Here is a 26,443-nt window from a genome sequence, read left to right as displayed (position 1 = left end):
GGTTCCAACAATGTTGTATGGTTGTGAGGCGTGGGCTATGGATAGAGTTGTGCGCAGGAGGATGGATGTGCTGGAAATGAGATGTTTGAGGACAATGTGTGGGGTGAGGTGGTTTGATCGAGTAAGTAACGTAAGGGTAAGAGAGATGTGTGGAAATAAAAAGAGCGTGGTTGAGAGAGCAGAAGAGGGTGTTTTGAAATGATTTGGGCACATGGAGAGAATGAGTGAGGAAAGATTGACCAAGAGGATATATGTGTCGGAGGTGGAGGGAACGAGGAGAAGAGGGAGACCAAATTGGAGGTGGAAAGATGGAGTGAAAAAGATTTTGTGTGATCGGGGCCTGAACATGCAGGAGGGTGAAAGGAGGGCAAGGAATAGAGTGAATTGGAGCGATGTGGTATACAGGGGGTGACGTGCTGTCAGTGGATTGAATCAAGGCATGTGAAGCGTCTGGAGTAAACCATGGAAAGCTGTGTAGGTATGTATATTTGCGTGTGTGGACGTATGTTTATACATGTGTATGGGGGTGGGTTGGGCCATTTCTTTCGTCTGTTTCCTTGCGCTACCTCGCAAACGCGGGAGACAGTGACAAAGCAAAAAAAAAAAAAAAAAATATATACATACACAGGCAGGGGTGTGTGATGTCTCCATGGTTGTTTAATTTGTTTATGGATGGGGTTGTTAGGGAGGTGAATGCAAGAGTTTTGGAAAGAGGGGCAAGTATGCAGTCTGTTGTGGATGAGAGAGCTTGGAAAGTGAGTCAGTTGTTGTTCGCTGATGATACAGCGCTGGTGGCTGATTCATGTAAGAAACTGCAGAAGCTGGTTACTGAGTTTGGTAAAGTGTGTGAAAGAAGAAAGCTGAGAGTAAATGTGAATAAGAGCAAGGTTATTAGGTACAGTAGGGTTGAGGGTCAAGTCAATTGGGAGGTAAGTTTGAATGGAGAAAAACTGGAGGAAGTGAAGTGTTTTAGATATCTGGGAGTGGATCTGGCAGCGGATGGAACCATGGAAGCGGAAGTGAATCATAGGGTGGGGGAGGGGGCGAAAATTTTGGGAGCCTTGAAGAATGTGTGGAAGTCGAGAACATTATCTCGGAAAGCAAAAATGGGTATGTTTGAAGGAATAGTGGTTCCAACAATGTTGTATGGTTGCGAGACGTGGGCTGTGGATAGAGTTCTGCGCAGGAGGGTGGATGTGCTGGAAATGAGATGTTTGAGGACAATATGTGGTGTGAGGTGGTTTGATTGAGTAAGTATTGATAGGGTAAGAGAGATGTGTGGTAATAAAAAGAGCGTGGTTGAGAGAGCAGAAGAGGGTGTTTTGAAATGGTTTGGTCACATGGAGAGAATGAGTGAGGAAAGATTGACTAAGAGGATATATGTGTCAGATGTGGAGGGAACGAGGAGAAGTGGGAGATCAGATTGGAGGTGGAAAGATGGAGTGAAAAAGATTTTCAGTGATCGGGGCCTGAACATGCAGGAGGGTGAAAGGCGTGCAAGGAATAGAGTGAATTGGAACGATGTGGTATACCAGGGTCGACGTGCGGTCAGTGGATTGAAACAGGGCATGTGAAGCGTCTGGGGTAAACCACGGAAAGTTCTGTGGGGCCTGGATGTGGAAAGGGAGCTGTGGTTTCGGTGCATTATTACATGACAGCTAGAGACTGAGTGTGAACGAATGGAGCCTTTGTTGTCTTTTCCTAGCGCTACCTCACACACATGAGGGGGGGGTTGTTATTCCATGTGTGGTGAGGTGGCTATGGGAATGAATAAGGGCAGACAGTATGAATTATGTACATGTGTATATATGTATATGTCTGTGTGTGTATATATATGTATACATGGAGATGTATAGGTATGTATATTTGCGTGTCTGGACGTGTATGTATCGACATGTGTATGTGGGGGGGTTGGGCCATTCTTTCGTCTATTGCCTTGCGCTACCTCACTAACGTGGGAGACAGCGACAAAGTAAAATAAATATACACACACACATAAATGCCCGTATATGTGCATAGACACACATACCATATACATACATATAGATACACTCTTACAGACATATACATACATAAACATGTACATATTCATACTTGCTTGCTTTCATCCATTCCTGTTGCTATCCTGCCACAGAGGAAACAGCATCGCTACTCCCCCCCACTTCAAGCAGGTAGCACGAGGAAAATGGACAAAAAAAGATCACATTCATTCACACTCATTCTCTAGTTGTCGTGTGTAATGCACTGAAACCACAGCTCCCTATCCACATCCAGGCTCCACAGACCTTTCTAAGGTTTACCCCATAAGCTTCACATACCCTGGTTCAGTACACTGACAGCATGTCAACCCTGGTATACCATATCGTTCCAATTCACTTTATTCCTTGCACGCCTCACACAACCATGAGGACATCACACACCCCTGCCACAGACCAACCTTCACTGGGAACCAATCACTCTCCTCTTTTCCTGCTCGTACACATGCCTTACATCCTTGGTAAAAACTTTTCACTGCTTTTAGCAACTTACCTCCAACACACCAAATAATCTCTTAAGACCTTCCACAAAGCATCTCTGTCAACCCTATCATATGCCTTCTCCAGATTCATAAATGCCGCATACAAATCCATCTGTTTTTCTAGGTATTTCTCACACACAAATCCATCTGTTTTTCTAGGTATTTCTCACACACAGTCTTCAAAGCAAACACCTGATCCACTCATCCTCTGCCACTTCTGAAACCACACTACTCTTCTTCAATTTGATGCTCTGTACATGCCTTCACCCTCTCAATCAATACCCTCCCATATAATTTCCCAGGAATACTAAACAAACTTATGCCTCTGTAGTTGGAACACTCACTCTTATCCCCTTTGCCTTCGTACACTGGCACTATGCAAGCATTCTGCCAATCCTCAGGCACTTCACCATGATCCATACATACATTGTATATCCTTACCAACCAATCAACAACACAGTCAGCTCCTTTCTTCATAAATTCCACTGCAATACCATCCAAACCCACCACCTTGCTGGCTTTCATCTATCGCAAAGCTTTCACTACCTCTTCTCTCTTAACCAAACCACCTGCAGCTTTCTTTTATACGTCTCCCAAATATTTGCACTCCTCCTTGTATGTAATGTCCAAATGCCTCTCTTTTCTCTTTCACTAATAACTTTATTTCTTCATCCCACCACTCACTACCCTTTCTAACCTACCCACCTCCCACCTTTCTCATGCCACATGAATCTTTTGCAAACGCCATCACTGCTTCCCTGAGTACATCCCATTCCTTACCCACTCCCCTCATGTCATTTCCATGTCATTTGCCATTCGACACTCACTCTAACCTGGTACTTTTGAAAACCTTTACAGATCTTCATCTTCACCTCCACAAGATAGTGATCAGACATCCCTCCAACTGCCCCTCTCAGCACATTAACATCCAGAAGTCTCTCTTTTACACACCTATCAATTTACACGTAATCCAATAATGCACTTTGACCATCTTTCCTACTCACATATGTATACTTATGTATATCTCTCTTTTTGAATCAGGTATTCCCAATCACCAGTCTTTTTACAGCTCACAAATCCACAAGCTCTTCACCTTTTCCATTCACAACACTGAATGCCCCAGGTACACCAATTATACCCTCAACTATCACATTACTCAGCTTTACATTTAAATCACCCATTACTTATACCTGGTCTCGTGCATCGAAGCTACTGACACACTCACTCAGCTATTCCCAAAACATTTGCCTCTTTCTTCTGATGACCAGGTGCCTAAGCACCAATAATCACCCATCTCTCTCCATCCACTCTCACTTTTACCCACATCAATCTAGAAATTACTTTCTTACACTCTATCACACACTCCCACAACTGCATCAGGAGTAGTGCTACTCTTTCCACAGCTCTTCTCTTCTCACCATCCTCTAACTTTACTCCTAAGACTTTTCCAAACCATTCTTCCTCTTTACTCTTGAGCTTCATTTCACTCAGAGCCAAAGTATCCAGGGTTCTTTCTTCAAACATACTACCTATCTCTCCTATCTTCTCATTTTGGTTACATTCACACACATTCAGACACCCCAATCTAAGCCTTTGAGGAGGATGAGCACTCCTCGTTTGACTACATCTGTTTTCTCTTTTAGAAATTGAATACAAGTAGGGGAGGGTTTCCAGTCCCCCACTCCAGCCCCCATTAGTTGCCTTCTATTACACGCATGGAATATTAGATTCAGTAGGGTTGAGGGACAATTTAATTGGGAGGTAAGTTTGAATAGAGAAAAACTGGAGGAAGAGAAGGGTTTTAAATATCTGGGAGTGGATTTAGCAGCGGATAGAACCATGGAAGTGGAAGTGAGTCACAGGGTGGGGGAGGGGGCAAAGGTTCTGGGAGCGTTGAAGAATGTGTGGAAGGCGAGAACATTATCTTGGAGAGCAAAACTGGGTATGTTTGAAGGAATAGTGGTTCCAACAATGTTATATGGCTGCGAGGCATGGGCAATAGATAGGGTTGTGTGGAAGAGGGTGGATGTGTTGGAAATGAGATGTTTGAGGACAGTATGTGGTGTGAGATGGTTTGATCGAGTAAGTAATGAAAGGGTAAGAGAGATGTGTGGTAATAAAAAGAGTGTGGTTGAGAAAGCAGAAGAGGGTGTATTGAAATGATTTGGTCACATAGAGAGAATGAGTGAGGGAAGAGTGACAAAGAGGATATATGTGTCAGAGGTGGAGGGAACAAGGAGAAGTGGGAGACCAATTTGGAGGTGGAAGGATGGAGTGAAAGACAGTTTGAGTGATCGGGGCCTGAACATACAGGAGGGTGAAAGGTGTGCAAGGAATAGAGTGAATTGGAATGATGTGGTATACTGGGGTTGATTTGCTATCAATGGTTTGAACCAGGGCATGTGAAGTGTCTGGGTATAAACCATGGAAAGTTTTGTGGGGCCTGGATGTGGAAATGGAGCTGTGGTTTCGGTGCATTACACATGACAACTAGAGACTTGAGTATGGACGAACGTGGCCTTTGTTGTCCTTTCCTAGTGCTACCTCGTGCACACGCGGGGGGAGGAGGGGATGGCATTTCATGTGTGGCAGGGTGGCAGCAGGAATGGATGAAGGCAGCATGTATGAATATGTACGTGTGTATATATGTATATGTCTGTGTGTGTACATGTATGTATATGTTGAAATGTATAGGTATGTATCTGTGTGTTTGTGGGCGATTATGTATATACATGTGTATGAGGGTGGGTCGGGCCATTCTTTCGTCTGTTTCCTTGCACTACCTCGCTAAAGCAGGAGACAGCGACAAAGTATAATAAAATAAATAAATAAAAATAATAATGATAATAATAACAATATATGTGTCAGAGGTAGAGGGAACGAGGAAAAGCAGGAGACCAATTGGAGGTGGAAGGATGGAGTGAAAAAGATTTTGAGTGATCAGGGTCTGAACCTACAGGAGGGTGAAAGGCGTGCAAGGAATAGAGTGAATTGGAACAATGTGGTATACCAGGGTGGACGTACTGTCAATGGATTGAACCAAGGCATGTGAAGTGCCTGGGGCAAACCAAGGAAACTTTTGTGGGGCCTGGTCATGGAAAGGGAGCTGTGGTTTCAGTGCATTACACATGACAGCTAGAGACTGAGTATGAACGAATGTGGCCTTTTTTTTGTCAGTTCCTGGCACTGCCTCACTGGAGGGGGGTGGGGACAATAGTTCGGGTGTGGCAGGGTGGCGACAGGAATGGATGAAGGCAGCAAGTAAGAATATATACATGTGTATATATGTATTCTGTTTCCCCTTTTAGAAAGTTAAAATACAAGGAGGGGAGGGTTTCTGGCCCCCCCGCTCCCGTCCCCTTTAGTCGCCTTCTACGACACGTGAGGAATGCGTGGGAAGTATTCTCTCTCCCCTATCCCCAGGGATAAGGGGAGAAAGAATACTTCCCACGCATTCTTCACGTGTCATAGAAGGCGACTAAAGGGGACGGGAGTGGGGGGCCAGAAACCCTCCCCTCCTTGTATCTTAACTTTCTAAAAGGAGAAACAGAAGAAGGAGTCACGCGAGGAGTGCTCATCCTCCTCGAAGGCTCAGATTGGGGTGTCTAAATGTGTGTGGATGTAACCAAGATGAGAAAAAAGGAGAGATAGGTAGTATGTTTGAGGAAAGGAACCTGGATGTTTTGGCTCTGAGTGAAACGAAGCTAAAGGGTAAAGGGGAAGAGTGGTTTGGGAATGTCTTGGGAGTAAAGTCAGGGGTTAGTGAGAGGACAAGAGCAAGGGAAGGAGTAGCACTACTCCTGAATCAGGAGTTGTGGGAGTATGTGATAGAGTGCAAGAAAGTAAATTCTAGATTGATATGGGTAAAACTGAAAGGTGATTGAGAGAGATGGGTGATTATTGGTGCATATGCACCTGGGCATGAGAAGAAAGATCATGAGAGGCAAGTGTTTTGGGAGCAGCTGAATGAGTGTGTTAGTGGTTTTGATGCACAAGACCAGGTTATAGTGATGGGTATTTGAATGCAAAGGTGAGTAATGTGGCAGTTGAGGGAATAATTGGTATACATGGAGTGTTCAGTGTTGTAAGTGGAAATGGTGAAGAGCTTGTAGATTTATGTGCTGAAAAAGGACTGGTGATTGGGAATACCTGGTTTAAAAAGCGAGATATACATAAGTATACGTATGTAAGTAGGAGAGATGGCCAGAGAGCGTTATTGGATTACGTGTTAATTGATAGACGCATGAAAGAGAGACTTTTGGCTGTTAATGTGCTGAGAGGTGCAACTGGAGGGATGTCTGATCATTATCTTGTGGAGGCGAAGGTGAAGATTTGTGGGGGTTTTCAGAAAAGAAGAGAGAATGTTGGGGTGAAGAGAGTGGTGAGAGTAAGTGAGCTTGGGAAGGAGACTTGTGTGAGGAAGTACTAGGAGAGACTGAGTACAGAATGGAAAAAGGTGAGAACAAAGGAGGTAAGGGGAGTGGGGGAGGAATGGGATGTATTTAGGGAAGCAGTGATGGATTGCGCAAAAGATGCTTGTGGCATGAGAAGCGTGGGAGGTGGGTTGATTAGAAAAGGTAGTGAGTGGTGGGATGAAGAAGTAAGATTATTAGTGAAAGAGAAGAGAGAGGCATTTGAATGATTTTTGCAGGGAAAAAATGCAAATGAGTGGGAGAGGTATAAAAGAAAGAGGCAGGAGGTCAAGAGAAAGGTGCAAGAGGTGAAAAAGAGGGCAAATGAGAGTTGGGGTGAGAGAGTATCATTAAATTTCAGGGAGAATAAAAAGATGTTCTGGAAGGAGGTAAATAAAGTGCGTAAGACAAGGGAGCAAATGGGAACTTCAGTGAAGGGGGCTAATGGGGAGCTGATAACAAGTAGTGGTGATGTGAGAAGGAGATGGAGTGAGTATTTTGAAGGTTTGTTGAATGTGTTTGATGATAGAGTGGCAGATATAGGGTGTTTTGGTCGAGGTGGTGTGCAAAGTGAGAGGGTTAGGGAAAATGATTTGGTAAATAGAGAAGAGGTAGTAAAAGCTTTACGGAAGATGAAAGCCGGAAAAGCAGCAGGTTTGGATGGTATTGCAGTGGAATTTATCAAAAAAAGGGGGTGACTGTATTATTGACTGGTTGGTAAGGTTATTTAATGTATGTATGATTCATGGTGAGGTGCCTGAGGATTGGCGGAATGCTTGCATAGTGCCCTTGTACAAAGGCAAAGGGGATAAGAGTGAGTGCTCAAATTTCAGAGGTATAAGTTTGTTGAGTATTCCTGGTAAATTATATGGGAGGGTATTGATTGAGAGGGTGAAGGCTTGTACAGAGCATCAGATTGGGGAAGAGCAGTGTGGTTTCAGAAGTGTTAGAGGATGTGTGGATCAGGTGTTTGCTTTGAAGAATGTATGTGAGAAATACTTAGAAAAACAAATGGATTTGTATGTAGCATTTATGGATCTGGAGAAGGCATATGATAGAATTGATAGAGATGCTCTGTGGAAGATTTTAAGAATATATGGTGTGGGAGGCAAGTTGTTAGAAGCAGTGAAAAGTTTTTATCGAGGATGTAAGGCATGTGTACGTGTAGGAAGAGAGGAAAGTGATTGGTTCTCAGTGAATGTAGCTTTGCGGCAGGGGTGTGTGATGTCTCCATGGTTGTTTAATTTGTTTATGGATGGGGTTGTTAAGGAGGTGAATGCAAGAATTTTGGAAAGAGGGGCAAGTATGCAGTCTGTTGTGGATGAGAGAGCTTGGGAAGTGAGTCAGTTGTTGTTCGCTGATGATACAGCGCTGGTGGCTGATTCATGTAAGAAACTGCAGAAGCTGGTGACTGAGTTTGGTAAAGTGTCTGAAAGAAGAAAGTTAAGAGTAAATGTGAATAATAGCAAGGTTATTAGGTACAGCAGGGTTGAGGGTCAAGTTAATTGGGAGGTAAGTTTGAATGGAGAAAAACTGGAGGAAGTAAAGTGTTTTAGATATCTGGGAGTGGATCTGGCAGCGGATGGAACCATGGAAGCGGAAGTGAATCATAGGATGGGGGAGGGGCGAAAATTCTGGGAGCCTTGAAGAATGTTTGGAAGTCGAGAACATTATCTCGGAAAGCAAAAATGGGTATGTTTGAAGGAATAGTGTTCCAACAATGTTGTATGGTTGCGAGGCGTGGGCTATGGATAGAGTTGTGCGCAGGAGGGTGGATGTGCTGGAAATGAGATGTTTGAGGGCAATATGTGGTGTGAGGTGGTTTGATCGAGTAAGTAATGTAAGGGTGAGAGAGATGTGTGGAAATAAAAAGAGTGTGGTTGAGAGAGCAGAAGAGGGTGTTTTGAAATGGTTTGGTCACATGGAGAGAATGAGTGGGGAAAGATTGACCAAGAGGATATATGTGTCAGAGGTGGAGGGAACGAGGAGAAGTGGGAGACCAAATTGGAGGTGGAAAGAAGGAGTGAAAAAGATTTTGTGTGATCGGGGCCTGAACATGCAGGAGGGTGAAAGGCGTGCAAGGAATAGAGTGAATTGGAATGATGTGGTATACCGGGGTCGACGTGCTGTCAATGGATTGAACCAGGGCATGTGAAGCATCTGGGGTAAACCATGGAAAGTGTGTGGGGCCTTGATGTGGAAAGGGAGCTGTGGTTTCGGTGCATTATTACATGACAGCTAGAGACTGAGTGTGAACGAATGGGGCCTTTGTTGTCTTTCCTAGCGCTACCTCGCACACATGAGGGGGGAGGGGGATGTTATTCCATGTGTGGCGAGGTGGCGATGGGAACAAATAAAGGCAGACAGTATGAATTATGTACATGTGTATATATGTATATGTCTGTGTGTGTATATATATGTGTACATTGAGATGTATAGGTATGTACGTATATTTGTGTGTGTGGACGTGTATGTATATACATGTGTATGTGGGCGGGTTGGGCCATTCTTTCGTCTGTTTCCTTGCGCTACTTCGCTAACGCGGGAGACAGCGACAAAGCAAAATATATAAATAGTATATATGTATGTCTTCCTACGAGTCCACGGGGAAAATGAAACATGATAAGTTCACAAGTGCACTTTCGTGTAATAATCACATCATTAGGGGAGACACAAGAGAGAAATATAACAGTCAGTTGATATACAACGAAGAGACGTAGCTAGGATGCCATTTGGTAAACATGCAAAATTGTGATTCTTTCCAACATGTATATGTCTATGAATATGTATGTATACTTTGAAATGTATATGTGCGTGTGAGGGCGTTTATGTATATATACATGTGTCTGTGGGTGGGTTGGGCCATTCTTTCATCTGTTTTCCTTGCACTACCTCACTGAACGTGGGAGACGGCGATTAAGTATAATAAATAATTAAAAGGCCTGCAAGGAATAGAGTGAGTTAGAACGATGTGGTATACTGGGGTCAATGTGCTGTCATTGGATTGAACCAGGGCATGTGAAGCATCTGGGGTAAACCATGGAAAGTTCTGTGGGGTATGGATATGGACAGGTAGCTGTGGTTTCGGTGCACTGCACATGACAGCTAGAGACTGAGTGTGAACGAATGTGGCCTTTGTTGTCTTTTCCTAGTGCTACCTTGCACATGCATGGGGGAAGGGGGTTCCATTTCATGTGTGGTGGGTTGGCAATGGGAATGGCTGAAGGCAGCAGGTATGAATTATGTACATGTGTATATATGTATATGTCTGTGTATGTATATGTATGTATAGGTTGAAATTTATAGGTATGTATATGTGCGTGTGTATGCGTTTATGTATATACATGTGTATATAGGTGGGTTGGGCCATTCTTTTGTCTCTTTCCTTGTGCTACCTCGCTAACGCGGGAGACAGCAACAAAGCAAGATAATATGAAATAATAATTATTTATTATTTATTTATTTTGCTTTGTCGCTATCTCCCGCATTAGCGAGGTAGCGCAAGGAAACAGATGAAAGAATGGCCCAACCCACCCACATACACATGTATATACATACACGTCCACACACGCAAATATACGTACATACCTATACATCTCAATGTACACATATATATACACACACACAGACATATACATATATACACATGTACATAATTCATACTGTCTGCCTTTATTTATTCCCATCGCTACCTCGACACACATGGAATAACAACCCCCTCCCCCCTCATGTGTGCCAGGTAGCGCTAGGAAAAGACAACTAAGGCCCCATTCGTTCACACTCAGTCTCTAGCTGTCATGTAATAATGCACCGAAACCACAGCTCCCTTTCCACATCCAGGCCCCACAGAACTCTCCATGGTTTACCCCAGATGCTTCACATGCCCTAGTTCAATCCATTGACAGCACGTTGACCCCGTTATACCACACCGTTCCAATTCACTCTATTCCTTGCACGCCTTTCACCCTCCTGCATTTTCAGGCCCCGATCACTCAAAATCTTTTTCACTCCATCTTTCCACCTCCAATTTGGTCTCCCACTTCTCCTCGTTCCCTCCACCTCTGACACATATATCCTCTTGGTCAATCTTTCCTCACTCATTCTCTCCATGTGACCAAACGATTTCAAAACATCCTCTTCTGCTCTCTCTACCACACTCTTTTTATTTCCACACATCTCTCTTACCCTTACGTTACTTACTCGATCAAACCACCTCACACCACATATTGTCCTCAAACATCTCATTTCCAGCACATCCACCCTCCTGCGCACAACCCTATCCATAGCCCACGCCTCGCAACCATACAACGTTGTTGGAGCCACTACTCCTTCAAACATACCCATTTTTGCTTTTAGAGATAATGTTCTCGACTTCCAAACATTCTTCAAGGCTCCCAGAATTTTCGCCCCCTTCCCCACCCTATGATTTACTTCCGCTTCCGTGGTTCCATCCGCTGCCAGATCCACTCCCAGATATCTAAAACACTTTACTTCCTCCAGTTTTTCTCCATTCAAAGTTACCTCCCAATTGACTTGACCCTCAACCCCACTGTACCTAATAACCTTGCTCTTCTTCACATTTACTCTTAACTTTCATCTTTCACACACTTTACCAAACTCAGTCACCAGCTTCTGCAGTTTCTCACATGAATCAGCCACTAGCAGCTGTATCATCAGTGAACAACAACTGCCTCACTTCCCAAGCTCTCTCATCCACAACAGACTGCATACTTGCCCCTCTTTCCAAAACTCTTGCATTCACCTCCCCAACAACCCCATCCATAAACAAAGTAAACAACCATGGAGACATCACACACCCCTGCCACAAACCTACATTCACTGAGAACCAATCATTTTCCTCTCTTCCTACACGTACACATGCCTTACATCCTCGATAAAAACTTTTCACTGCTTCTAACAACTTGCCTCCCACACCATATATTCTTAATACCTTCCACAGAGCATCTCTATAAACTCTATCATATGCCTTCTCCAGATCCATAAATGCTACATACAAATCTATTTGCTTTTCTTAAGTATTTCTCACGTACATTCTTCAAAGCAAACACCTGATCCACACATCCTCTACCACTTCTGAAACCACAATGCTCTTCCCCAATCTGATGCTCAGTACATGCTTTCACCGTCTCAATCAAGACCCTCCCAAATAATTTACCAGGAATACTAAACAAACTTATACCTCTGTAATTTGAGCACTCACTCTTATCCCCTTTGCCTTTGTACAATGGCACTATGCAGGCATTCCGCCAATCCTCAGGCACCTTACCATGAATCATACATACATTGAATAACCTTACCAACCAGTCAACAATACAGTCACCCCCTTTTTTTTAATAAATTCCACTGCAATACTATCCAAACCTGCTGCCTTGCCGGCTTTCATCTTCCACAAAGCTTTTACTACCTCTTCTCTGTTTACCAAATAATTTTCCCTAACCCTCTCACTTTGCACACCACCTCGACCAAAACACCCTATATCTGCCATTCTATCATCAAACACATTCAACAAACCTTCAAAATACTCACTCCATCTCCTTCTCACATCACCACTACTTGTTATCAGCTCCCCATTAGCCCCCTTCACTGAAGTTCCCATTTGCTCCCTTGTCTTACGCACTTTATTTACCTCCTTCCAAAACATCTTTTTATTCTCCTTAACATTTAATGATTCTCTCTCACCCCAACTCTCATTTGCCCTCTTTTTCTACCTCTTGCACCTTTCTCTTGACCTCCTGCCTCTTTCTTTTATACATCTCCCACTCATTTGCATTTGTATTGTCCAAATGCATCTCTCTTCTCTTTCACTAATAATCTTACTTCTTCATCCCACCACTCACTACCCTTTCTAATCAACCCACCTCCCACGCTTCTCATGCCACAAGCATCTTTTGCGCAAGCCATCACTGCTTCCCTAAATACATCCCATTCCTCCCCCACTCCCCTTACCTCCTTTGTTCTCACCATTTTCCATTCTGTACTCAGACTCTCCTGGTACTTCCTCACACAAGTCTCCTTCCCAAGCTCATTTACTCTCACCACTCTCTTCACCCCAACATTCTTTTTTTTTCTGAAAACCTCTACAAATCTTCACCTTCGCCTCCACAAGATAATGATCAGACATCCCTCCAGTTGCACCTCAACACATTAACATCCAAAAGTCTCTCTTTTGTGTGCCTATCAATTAACACATAATCCAATAACGCTCTCTGGCCATCTCTCCTACTTACATACGTATGCTTATATATATCTCGCTTTTTAAACCAGGTATTCCCAATCACCAGTCCTTTTTCAGCACATAAATCTACAAGCTCGTCACCATTTCCATTTACAACACTGAACACCCCATGTATACCAATTATTCCCTCAACTGCCACATTACTCACCTTTGCATTCAAATCTCCCATCACTATAACCCTGGTCTTGTGCATCAAAACCACTAACACACTCATTCAGCTGCTCCCAAAACACTTGCCTCTCATGATCTTTCTTCTCATGCCCAGGTGCATATGCACCAATAATCACCCATCTCTCTACATCAACTTTCAATTTTACCCATATCAATCTACTTTCTTACCTTCTATCACATACTCCCACAACTCCTGTTTCAGGAGTAGTGCTACTCCTTCCCTTGCTCTTGTCCTCTCACTAACCCCTGACTTTACTCCCAAGACATTCCCAAACCACTCTTCGCCTTTACCCTTGAGCTTCGTTTCACTCAGAGCCAAAACATCCAGGTTCCTTTCCTCAAACATACTACTATCTCCCCTTTTTTCTCATCTTGGTTACATCCACACACATTTAGACACCCCAATCTGAGCCTTCGAGGAGGATGAGCACTCCCCGCGTGACTCCTTCTGTTTCTCCTTTTAGAAAGTCAAAATACAAGGAGGGGAGGGTTTCTGGCCTCCCGCTCCCATCCCCTTTATTCGCCTTCTACGACACGTGAGGAATGCGTGGGAAGTATTCTTTCTCCCCTATCCCCAGGGATAATAATAATAATAATAATGATAATAATAATAATAATAATAATAATAATAATAATAATAATAATAATAATAATGATAATAATAGTAATTATAATGATGATAATAATAATAATAATAATGAATAGTTTATTGAATTTAGGCAGCCATTCAGCTGAAAACAAGCAGATGAGATATTATAGATATTACAGACCTGAGAGGTTTTAATAGTTATTAGTTAATCAATCATAAAAGAGCTCAAGGTCAAGGTAGGTCTGGATGTTTCCATACTTTTGACAAGCACATGAATGAGATACATCTGCATACTCAGAGTGGCAGATATACAGGAATTTTATAGAGGAAATACTGTGGTTTATACAGTATGCATTAGTGGTAATTAGTTGATCATTAAGTAAGGAATAGTAAAACATTGATTGAGTTATAGTTGACACACTCCACAACTTAACTAAGAGAAAACTAAGCTATTTACTTACTTAGCAAAGCAATTGTTCATGAATTGTTTATGTTCATATTGTTAGACATTGGACTATTTGTATGAGTTCTGATTGGTAAAAGTACTCTAATTGATACAAGTTGATTGTGATGTTGGAATCTGCCTGGAATGGTGACCCTCCAAAGGATCCCTTCATTTTTCTTCTGTGTGTGGTGCACTCTTGAAGGTGTAGAAGCATGAAAGAAAAGCACTCTGTATTGAATGAACTTTTTTTATAGTAATTGTACTTGTGAGTAAAGCCCTTTCATCTGTTATTTTAAACTAAGCTTGTACTTTTGTATTATAGGAAGTGAGGGGTGACCTAAACAACTGTTTGAATGTTCTTCACTGAATTATCAGAAAAATAAAAGGAAATCAAAAGAAGGAAAAGATGAAGATGGTGTTGTGGAATCTCAGAAGACAAAACCAGACAAGATGATGCTACATGTGGACGAGTCTAGCGATGAAGAAGGAAGAGGAAATCAAGCATGCATTGTGTCTAGTCCCTTGCTTATGTTTGGGTCTTGCCTTGTAAGCCTGATTACTGTCCTCCTGTGCAAGATGCGTATTAATCAATAGGAATGGAGATTGGGATATATTGTGCTTGGTGACCAAACATTATGATGATGGCTTACCAGGTGTTGATTTGCAAGACAAATAGAATGTCACAGTTTCTGTTGCTGCTCTACATCTACATTATTTACAATACTGATGTTTTAATGTTGTAAATAAATTATATAGGAATTATTTAGTAATGAAGCTGTACTCCACTGATGTACTGTTTTCTTGAGTATTTTAGCCATCATTGTCATATCTGTAATAGGGCTGTTGTCGTAGTTTCTAAGCTTTAGTATAAATTTGAATATGCTTTCCTGATATGGCTGACAAATAAGTGTTTGACTTAAATATGTTGTGCTGTAAAGGTTCATTTGCGAATGATTCTTTCAATATAAACGACTTTTATGTGTTTAACAAATTAGATTAATATGCACATAAATGATATGCCTCATATACTTCTGTTGTCACATGTATTTTTCGAAACCAAACAGCATTACTTGGTATTTAATGGTGAATTTTGCTTGAACTGGGCTTTACGAAAACATTTGATAGTGTTGATAGAGAGGCCTTGTAGAAGGTGCTGCGAATATATGGGGTAAATGAAAAGTTATTTATTGCAGTGTGGAGTGGTGATTTACCAGGAGAGTAATATTTGGAGGTTGTTTAATTTGTTTATGGACAGAATGGTGAGGGAGTTGAATTCAGAAATGAAACTCATTCTTAGAAAAAATGATATAGGGAGAAATAGCATTTTAGCACTACTGAACTGTACAGGTTTACTACTTCCCTTCTCCAAATTCTACACAGGTCCAGATTGAGAGGAAATATGACTATTATAAGAAAGAGGGCAAATACTGAAAGGAGAGGGGAGGGAAAGTGAGCTGAAGTATGTAAAGTGGAGTCATAAGTTTAATAGTGAATAGGGTTGAGAGTAGAGGAAAGATCTTTTGCTGAGAGGAGAAAGAGTGTAGGGGATAGGGCAGAATCCTGAGGAACACCACCATATATAGGATAGGAGAGGGAGGTCACTGCATCGATGATGACTGCGATGGAATGGTCAGAGAGGAAGTTATGCCTCTAAAGAACAGAAGCATTGAAACTGAAGGAAGACAGTTTATAAAGCAAAGACTCATGCCATACTCTGTCAAATTCTTCTACAGGTATTGAGGGCTATGATACAAGTTTCACCAAAATCCCTGAGAAAGTAGGACCAGAGGTGAGTCAGAAAGGACAGATTACCAGTAGACCTTTCTCTGAAATCTCAACTGGTTATCTGAAAGAAGAGAATGGGATTCTAAGTGAGAGTATACAAAAGTTTTAAAGACTTTGAAGATAGCAGAAATGAGGGCTTTGGGGAGATATTTAGATGGGTTGGAGCAGTCTCCATTCTTAGGGATGGGCTGTAGCAAGGCATGCCTGCAAGTTGAGGGAAAAGTCTGGATTGATCCTAGCTCAAAGGAACACTCCATTAGAACCTATGGAGGTATGCCATCTGAACCATATGCCTTGTCCTGTCCACCTGCATGAGGGGAATATAGGAAGTGACATAGGTTCAGGAGGAGGAGATAAGGGCAAAGGATTTAATGCTGAATCAACCAAAATTGAGTTCAAGGAAAACTTGGTACCAAAGAGAGCAGCTTTAGCAGTCAGAGAGTTAGCAATAAATTGATGAGGTCAGAAAAGAGTAGGAAAGGTTGAATTACAGTTGCTGATGGTTTTGGTTAAGGACCAAAGAGGTATGTTGGTAGAAGTCAAGTCAGCACACTTTATGAAAATGCACTCGGCATTTGGAGGATAGCCTTGCAATGATTCTGAGCAGAAATGAAAGTGGAATGGGGTTCAGGGTATGCATCATCCCTAATGCACCAGATATCAGAGCAAGAGTGATTAGATTACAAATGAGAAAAAAGTTTGGAAGCAGATGGAATGCTAGATTCCATTCCAGCCAAGATAACTTCTGCTATGCATTCAGTACAATATGAGGCATCCTGTTAAGAGAAGCATTACCCATCCCATGAAAAATCAGTAAAGAAGATGCACAGGGATAACCACCGAGCTTTCCTAAAATCCCAGAGTTGACATTTCAAGGGCGTGGTAGAGGATGGGCATACCCAATTACAATTAACAAACAAGATTGTGGTCAGAGGACCCTAAAGGGGAAGAAATGGTGTATGAACAGTGGGAGGGCACAGAGGTAAAAAAGTGTGGTTGAAGAGTTGTGATACTCAAGAACTAGGGTATGGTGTTTAATCAATTGTTCCAGATGGTTAAGGAGAAAAGAGATTAGGCCTTGGTCCCACCAGGATTGTCCCAGTTAGAGCCTAATCGATCCTTGTGGTGTGCATTGAAATACCCTGCATAGAGGATATCAGAGTACGGATGGGAAGATAGCATAGCTTTGTGGCAGGAAGTCAAAGAGTTGTACATTTTTAAAGGAAAAGGGGGAGTGTCAGCAAAAGACAAAAGTACTGGTAATAGAAGGCTGAGAGATTTGGAGCCAGTTGCCATCAAAGTTAGGGGACTCATGATCCCTGAGACATGCATTAAGCATCTTTGTAAGCACAAACTTAACCCACAGTGGAAATGATGATAGAGATTATAGTTGGAAATCTGATAATGTAAAGGAGATGCAGCCTTGGACAACTGGATTTCAGAGAGAAGATAGGAGGAGGAGGTAAATGGGTGGTGCTTAACAGAGGGAAGGTTAGACTTTTTTTTTATTATTATTATACTTTGTCGCTGTCTCCCGCATTTGCGAGGTAGCGCAAGGAAACAGACGAAAGAAATAGCCCAACCCCCCCCCCATACACATGTATATACATATGTCCACACACGCAAATACACATACCTACACAGCTTTCCATGGTTTACCCCAGACGCTTCACATGCCTTGATTCAATCCACTGACAGCGCGTCAAGCCCTGGTATACCACATCGCTCCAATTCACTCTATTCCTTGCCCTCCTTTCACCCTCCTGCATGTTCAGGCCCCGATCACACAAAATCTTTTTCACTCCATCTTTCCACCTCCAATTTGGTCTCCCTCTTCTCCTCTTTCCCTCCACCTCCGACACATATATCCTCTTGGCCAATCTTTCCTCACTCATTCTCTCCATGTGCCCAAACCACTTCAAAACACCCTCTTCTGCTCTCTCAACCACGCTCTTTTTATTTCCACACATCTCTCTTACCCTTACGTTACTCACTCGATCAAACCACCTCACACCACACATTGTCCTCAAACATCTCATTTCCAGCACATCCATCCTCCTGCGCACAACTCTATCCATAGCCCACGCCTCGCAACCATACAACATTGTTGGAACCACTATTCCTTCAAACATACCCATTTTTGCTTTCCGAGATAATGTTCTCGACTTCCACACATTCTTCAAGGCTCCCAGAATTTTCGCTCCCTCCCCCACCCTATGATCCACTTCCACTTCCATGGTTCCATCCGCTGCCAGATCCACTCCCAGATATCTAAAACACTTCACTTCCTCCAGTTTTTCTCCATTCAAACTCACCTCCCAATTGACTTGACCCTCAACCCTACTGTACCTAATAACCTTGCTCTTATTCACATTTACTCTCAACTTAACTTACGACTGCAATTGTTGCAGAAATGGATAGAAAAAGAACCAAGTCTAGGAGCTATAGCTATGGAAGTGGGGTGGATCCCAGTCACATGATGGCTGTAAAGTGGGCCCATGATTACAGTCTACCTCTCACTCTCAACTGGTGGTGGTAGTGGTTTGAACTGACACCAGAGAAATATTTGATGGCTGTACTACAAAATTTTGAAATATTGAAAAGTAAGAAAAAATGGAAAAACAAATAAGGATATGTGTGAGTGATGCATTGCTAAGTGTTGTGTATGAGAAAGAGGGTGTGGGGATGGGTATGAATGCCAGCAACCCAAATGTGGATGAGGTAAGGAGAAAAGACATTGATCTGGGTCTGAAAGGGGGTTCATAACAAACAACACAGTTCTATCTCTGTGCCACTGCCACTTTTCCTCTTGAAACCCAAGCAGTAATACTTTCCTGGCCAGTGGTTGCCCACTCTACATCACCAGCATATAATCTGACATATTTAGCAATCCCAAGCTCTCTCATCCCCAACAGACTTCATACTTGCCCCCTTTCCAAAACTCTTGCATTCACCTCCCTAACAACCCCATCCATAAACAAATTAAACAACCATGGAGACATCACACACCCCTGCCGCAAACCTACATTCACTGAGAACCAATCACTTTCCTCTCTTCCTACACGTACACATGCCTTACATCCTCGATAAAAACTTTTCACTGCTTCTAACAACTTGCCTCTCACACCATATATTCATAGTACCTTCCACAGAGCATCTATCAACTCTATCATATGCCTTCTCCAGATCTATAAATGCTACATACAAATCCATTTGCTTTTCTAAGTATTTCTCACATACATTCTTCAAAGCAAACACCTGATCCACACGTCCTCTACCACTACCTCTATCTGTGAAGTTACAGATCTTACTAAGTCCTGTAGACTGAGAAAAAGTACACTAAACTGTATTACAGATACAAAGGGAGAATGACTGGAAGAGTGACAGAATTTAAGTATTTGAGAGCTATGTTTGGTGATATGGAAGGAAATATATGGGGAAATAGCAGTACAGGATTGAAGAGCCACTGGGTCCCTTAATAGAATAATGAAGAGTAGAGGGGTAAGGAAGGAAGTGAAGAAAGGATTAAGAGACAGAATAGTCCTCCTGACCCTACTAACCTGTGCAGCCAAAATATGGACATGGAATGTGTCATACAGTTCAAGAATCCAGGCAGTTGAAATGAGCCGTTTGAGAGGAGAATGTGGTATGAGTAGATGGAACGAAGAAAGAAATGAGGGGGTGTATCAGAGATTTAGTATGGCAGGGAATGCAAAGGGAATGAATTGTGGAGTGGTAGAGCGGGTGAAGCATAATACTTTGAGGCGGCTTGGGCATGTGGAAAGAATGCATGATGGGAGTTTACAAGAAATGTACAACAGTGTGATTAAAGGGGTTGGTGAGAGAGGAAGACCACCTGTAACACTGGGAAATAGAGCAGAGGATTCCAGAAGGAGAGAAATGGAGGAGTGCATGGAATGGTGTATGCAAGGGAGACATATAAGGACAGGAATAAGTGGGGACTTTTGCTGTGGTCACTCCTTTGATGGGAGTTCTAGAGGGAACAAGCATCAAAGTAATAAATAAGATAGACATTTCTTGAGATAGCCATCTGTGCTTGAAGGTGAAGTATGTTGCCATTAATGCTTACAGCATCCCATACATTGTTAGTAAATGCTAGTCTAAATTTTCTACCAAACACTGATCAGTCTATGTGGAAATGTTAAGGAGGCTTGGACGAGACGTATGCCCTCATGTTATATGATACTTCTTGAATCTGAGACACATATACAAGATGATATATAATAGATATCAGTGATGAAAACCCTTTTCTTTTTCCATTCATGCTTGTTTACCATTTCCCATGTTAGTGAGATAGCACCAGGAGCAGATGAAGATAGGCCTCATTTGCTCACATCCATTCTCAGCTGTTGTGTAACAAATCGAAACCACAGCCTCCTATCCACAACCAGGCCCCCTTGACATTTCTGTGGTTTCTCCCAGCTACTTCATATGCCCCAGTTCAGTCTACTGATAGTGCATCATTCCCTGTATACAACATTGCTCCAATGCACTCTATCTCGTGCACACCTCCAGCCTGTTCAGGCATCCAAGCACTCAAAATATTTTTCACTCCATCCTTCCATTTTAAATTTGGTCTCCTCCTTCCCCTTGACCTCTTCAGTTCTGACACACACATTCTCTGTCTATTTCTCCTCTCTCTCTCTCTCTCTCTCTCTCTCTCTCTCTCTCTCTCTCTCTCTCTCTCTCTCCATATTTACAAACCATTTCAGCACAATCTCTTCAGCTTTCTCAACCACACTCTTTTTATTACCACACGTCTCTCTTACTTTTTTATTATTTATTCAACAATCAAATCAACTGATCCAGAAATGCCACATACAAATCCTTCTGTGTTTTTGTTTGACAAAAAGCACTTCCAAACATAGCACACATCTCACTGAATATGTCTGAGAGTACTACTTGAGTACTTCATACAACTGGCAGGAAAACATCATAAGTGAACCCTTTGAACAGGCACATGAATTTCCTGATGCTTTGGAAAATTGTTTTTCAAGTTAAGGAAAAATAATTTTTCTCGTATGATATGAACGAAACTCATATAGAAATAGGCAAACAACAAAAAACAAGCAAACAACAAAGAAACAAGCAAAATAGTCTCAACTTTTCTTGAAGAAATAGAAACTTTTGGTGGGTGCTGATATAACCCTAAGCACTACGAAGCCTGGTGTCAACATGTCTCTACTGTTACCACCTTGTTTATATAGTTTTGATGCATTTTGTTCTTTTCCTTATCATCACAAAGATATGTATCATCAAACAGATTAACATCTGGATTGTTAGACTTGTCATTCCTACAGTGCTAATACAGCTCAATGTCATCTACACTTAGACTGCAGCAGTCTACTGTAACATACTCCCCATGCCATGGCTAAAGGATAACTGGAGAGCTCATTTGTAATTGTAACAGGAGGTCTTTGGCATCAGGTGAAATCTGAATGTTTGCACAAATGCAGGGATCTTAGATGTACATATGGGTTCCTTTGCCAGGCAATAAAGATACAGGTTAGATTGAGTTAAAGGGCACGCAGCAGACATAAACTCTTTGTGTCATTTTTTTTATAATGACCGATGACATAGGGAAAACATTCTGTCTGAAGACATCTTGGATGAAAGAAATAAGGTGAAAAAGAAAGTAGAAATTAACGTTAGAGTTTCAAAGGTGTATGTGGACCTGACTTTTGAATATAAAATCATTATAAGAAGAGGGAAAGAAGAAAGGAGGAAGAGAATTTATTAGGTTTACTGTTCAAGGGAAGGATGAGGTATCATAATCCCAATCCTTGGGTGTCTGTTCTCCATATGGAAACTGTGTGGGAAGCAACAATGAGATGTGTGGCTTGGGTCCAAGCCTTGGGGGCAGGGACACATACACACAGCTCATGAGAACAGTGGCCAAAATAACAGTTGTTGAAAAGGAAGCAGAAACATCACATCGTACAGAAAAGGATGGTTGAAGAGAGGTGATTATGAGAAAATTATTGAGATGGTAGGTTTTTGATTCCACTCTGATTAATGAAGAGGTGAAGGGAAGTGCCACCTGAGATGTGTAAGCAGTGCTCCATACTATGGTGAATAAAACCCATGTAGATATGAAATAGCCAAAAAAAAAAAAAAAAAAATAATTGTGCTTATACAACATCCATAGCTTTTGGAAGGCAGACTTTGTGATATTAAATGGTGTTTCCAGAGCATAGTGAAGGATATAGTTATGGCCAACCTGTTTATATTATTACAAGATTGAACTGTGTTTTGAAATTGAACAGAAGGAAGTAACTGAGATTTGACAGACATGCTTTATAGGAGAAATGCATTTTGATTTTAATTTTTCCACGAATATGAGGAATGATATGATCCAAAGGATATGTGAAGTAGAACAAGAGAGGAAATGGTTGAATAAGATATAGAATGAATTAAAGATTTTTTATGCTTAATGGTGTGTTTCCATGAACAGCAGGAGTGAAAAAGGAGGAAAGTAATAATGAATATAATGAGTATGATATAAGATTGACAGTTGTATGGAATAATTGAATCAAAGGCATGTTCGAAGCGATGGTGGTGGGTTAAGAGCATGGAAAGTGTGTAGGTGTATATTTGTGTAGTGGAGGTGTATGTGCATTGGTATGTTATGGGTTTCTGTTGTAAATTGGATGAAAGCTGTAGATTAGCGAAAAGATAATAAAAAAAAAAAAAAAAATAATAATAAATAATAATAATGTAATAGTGAAGAGTCATGAGAGGAAGTGTATTGGGCAGCTGAAGAGGTTTGGTTTGATGCTGGAGGTTATAGTGATGGTGTTTGAAGCAAAGGTGAGATGTATGAGGTATTGTATCAAAGGGCAGAGTGAATGTTGGGGTGAAGAGGGTGGTGAGAGTAAGTGAGCTTGGAAAGGAAACTTGTGTGAGGAAGTACCAGGAGAGACTGAGTACAGAATCGAAAAAGGTGAGAACAATGGAAGTAAGGGGAGTGGGGGAGGAATGGGATGTATTTAGGGAAGCAGTGATGGATTGCGCAAAAGATGCTTGTGGCATGAGAAGCGTGGGAGGTGGGTTGATTAGAAAGGGTAGTGAGTGGTGGGATGAAGAAGTAAGATTATTAGTAAAAGAGAAGAGAGAGGCATTTGGACGATTCTTGCAGGGAAAAAATGCAATTGAGTGGGAGATGTATAAAAGAAAGAGACAGGAGGTCAAGAGAAAGGTGCAAGAGGTGAAAAAGAGGGCAAATGAGAGTTGGGGTGAGAGAGTATCATTAAATTTTAGGGAGAATAAAAAGATGTTCTGGAAGGAGGTAAATAAAGTGCGTAAGACAAGGGAGCAAATGGGAACTTCAGTGAAGGATGCTAATGGGGAGGTGATAACAAGTAGTGGTGATGTGAGAGGGAGATGGAGTGAGTATTTTGAAGGTTTGTTGAATGTGTTTGATGATAGAGTGGCAGATATAGGGTGTCTTGGTCGAGGTGGTGTGCAAAGTGAGAGGGTTGGGGAAAATGATTTGGTAAACAGAGAAGAGGTAGTAAAAGCTTTGCGGAAGATGAAAGCCGGCAAGGCAGCAGGTTTGGATGGTATTGCAGTGGAATTTATTAAAAAAGGGGGTGACTGTATTGTTGACTGGTTGGTAAGGTTATTTAATGTATGTATGACTCATGGTGAGGTGCCTGAGGATTGGCGGAATGCGTGCATAGTGCCATTGTACAAAGGCAAAGGGGATAAGAGTGAGTGCTCAAATTACAGAGGTATAAGTTTGTTGAGTATTCCTGGTAAATTATATGGGAGGGTATTGATCGAGAGGGTGAAGGCATGTACAGAGCATCAGATTAGGGAAGAGCAGTGTGGTTTCAGAAGTGGTAGAGGATGTGTGGATCAGGTGTTTGCTTTGAAGAATGTATGTGAAAAATACTTAGAAAAGCAAATGGATTTGTATGTAGCATTTATGGATCTGGAGAAGGCATATGATAGAGTTGACAGAGATGCTATGTAGAAGGTATTAAGAATATATGGTGTGGGAGGAAAGTTGTTAGAAGCAGTGAAAAGTTTTTATCGAGGATGTAAGGCATGATTACGTGTAGGAAGAGAGGAAAGTGATTGGTTCTCAGTGAATGTTGGTTTGCGGCAGGGGTGTGTGATGTCTCCATGGTTGTTTAATTTGTTTATGGATGGGGTTGTTAGGGAGGTGAATGCAAGAGTTTTGGAAAGAGGGGCAAGTATGAAGTCTGTTGTGGATGAGAGAGCTTGGGAAGTGAGTCAGTTGTTGTTCACTGATGATACAGCGCTGGTGGCTGATTCATGTGAGAAACTGCAGAAGCTGGTGACTGAGTTTGATAAAGTGTGTGAAAGAAGAAAGTTAAGAGTAAATGTGAGTAAGAGCAAGGTTATTAGGTACAGTAGGGTTGAGGGTCAAGTCAATTGGGAGGTAAGTTTGAATGGAGAAAAGCTGGAGGAAGTAAAGTGTTTTAGATAACTGGGAGTGGATCTGGCAGCGGATGGAACCATGGAAGCGGAAGTGAATCATAGGGTGGGGGAGGGGGCGAAAATCCTGGGAGCCTTGAAGAATGTGTGGAAGTCGAGAACATTATCTCGGAAAGCAGAAATGGGTATGTTTGAAGGAATAGTGGTTCCAACAATGTTGTATGGTTGCGAGGCGTGGGCTATGGATAGAGTTGTGCGCAGGAGGGTGGATGTGCTGGAAATGAGATGTTTGAGGACAATGTGTGGTGTGAGGTGGTTTGATCGAGTAAGTAATGTAAGGGTAAGAGAGATGTGTGGAAATAAAAAAAGCGTGGTTGAGAGAGCAGAAGAGGGTGTTTTGAAATGGTTTGGGCACATGGAGAGAATGAGTGAGGAAAGATTGATCAAGAGGATGTATGTGTTGGAGGTGGAGGGAACGAGAAGTGGGAGACCAAATTGGAGGTGGAAAGATGGAGTGAAAAAGATTTTGAGTGATCGGGGCCTGAACATGCAGGAGGGTGAAAGGCAGGCAAGGAATAGAGTGAATTGGATCGATGTGGTATACCGGGTTGACGTGCTGTCAGTGGATTGAATCATGGCATGTGAAGCGTCTGGGGTAAACCATGGAAAGTTGTGTGGGGCCTGGATGTGGAAAGGGAGCTGTGGTTTCGGGCATTATTGCATGACAGCTAGTGACTTAGTGTGAACGAATGAGGCCTTTGTTGTCTTTTCCTAGCGCTACCTCGCACACATAAGGGGGGAGGGGAATGGTTTTCCATGTGCGGCGAGGTGGCGATGGGAATGAATAAAGGCAGACAGTGTGAATTGTGTGCATGGGTATATATGTATGTGTCTGTGTGTGTATATATATGTGTACATTGAGATGTATAGGTATGTATATTTCCCTGTGTGGACGTGTGTGTAGATACATGTGTATGGGGGTGGGTTGGGCCATTTCTTTCGTCTGTTTCCTTGCGCTACCTTGCAAATGCAGGAGACAGCGACAAAGCAAAATAAAGAATAAAATAAATAATAATAATAATGATAATAATAATAATAATAATAATAATAATAATAATAATAATAATGATAATAATAGTAATAATTTTTTTTTTTTTGCTTTGTCGCTGTCTCCCGCGTTTGCGAGGTAGCGCAAGGAAACAGACGAAAGAAATGGCCCAACCCACCCCCATACACATGTATATACATACGTCCACACACGCAAATATACATACCTACACAGCTTTCCATGGTTTATCCCAGACGCCTCACATGCCTTGATTCAATCCACTGACAGCACGTCAACCCCGGTATACCACATCAATCCAATTCACTCTATTCCTTGCCCTCCTTTCACCCTCCTGCATGTTCAGGCCCCGATCACACAAAATCTTTTTCACTCCATCTTTCCACCTCCAATTTGGTCTCCCACTTCTCCTCGTTCCCTCCATCTCCGACACATATATCCTCTTGGTCAATCTTTCCTCGCTCATTCTCTCCATGTGCCTAAACCATTTCAAAACACCCTCTTCTGCTCTCTCAACCACGCTCTTTTTATTTCCACACATCTCTCTTACCCTTACGTTACTTACTCGATCAAACCACCTCACACCACACATTGTCCTCAAACATCTCATTTCCAGCACATCCACCCTCCTGCGCACAACTCTATCCATAGCCCATGCCTCGCAACCATACAACATTGTTGGAACCACTATTCCTTCAAACATACCCATTTTTGCTTTCCGAGATAATGTTCTCGACTTCCACACATTCTTCAAGGCTCCCAGAATTTTCGCCC

The 26,443-nt window shown here is 42.1% G+C and overlaps 1 protein-coding gene across 2 annotated transcripts in view; it reads left to right on the top strand.

Moving 5' to 3' along the window:
• LOC139747028 (uncharacterized) overlaps positions 1 to 22,322 on the top strand; it is a 585,752-nt gene extending 563,430 nt beyond the window's left edge. For both annotated transcript variants that reach the window (XM_071658778.1, XM_071658771.1), the window contains one exon: positions 14,714 to 22,322. In XM_071658778.1, coding sequence (XP_071514879.1) covers positions 14,714 to 14,727 — 14 coding nt within the window. In that variant the 3' untranslated portion in view covers positions 14,728 to 22,322. The remainder of the gene's footprint in view (positions 1 to 14,713) is intronic.
• The last annotated feature ends 4,121 nt before the right edge of the window (positions 22,323 to 26,443 follow it).

This window comes from Panulirus ornatus, chromosome 5, assembly GCF_036320965.1.
Source record: "Panulirus ornatus isolate Po-2019 chromosome 5, ASM3632096v1, whole genome shotgun sequence".
Classification (NCBI taxonomy): domain Eukaryota; kingdom Metazoa; phylum Arthropoda; class Malacostraca; order Decapoda; family Palinuridae; genus Panulirus; species Panulirus ornatus.
This window is presented reverse-complemented; position numbering and strand designations above follow the sequence as displayed.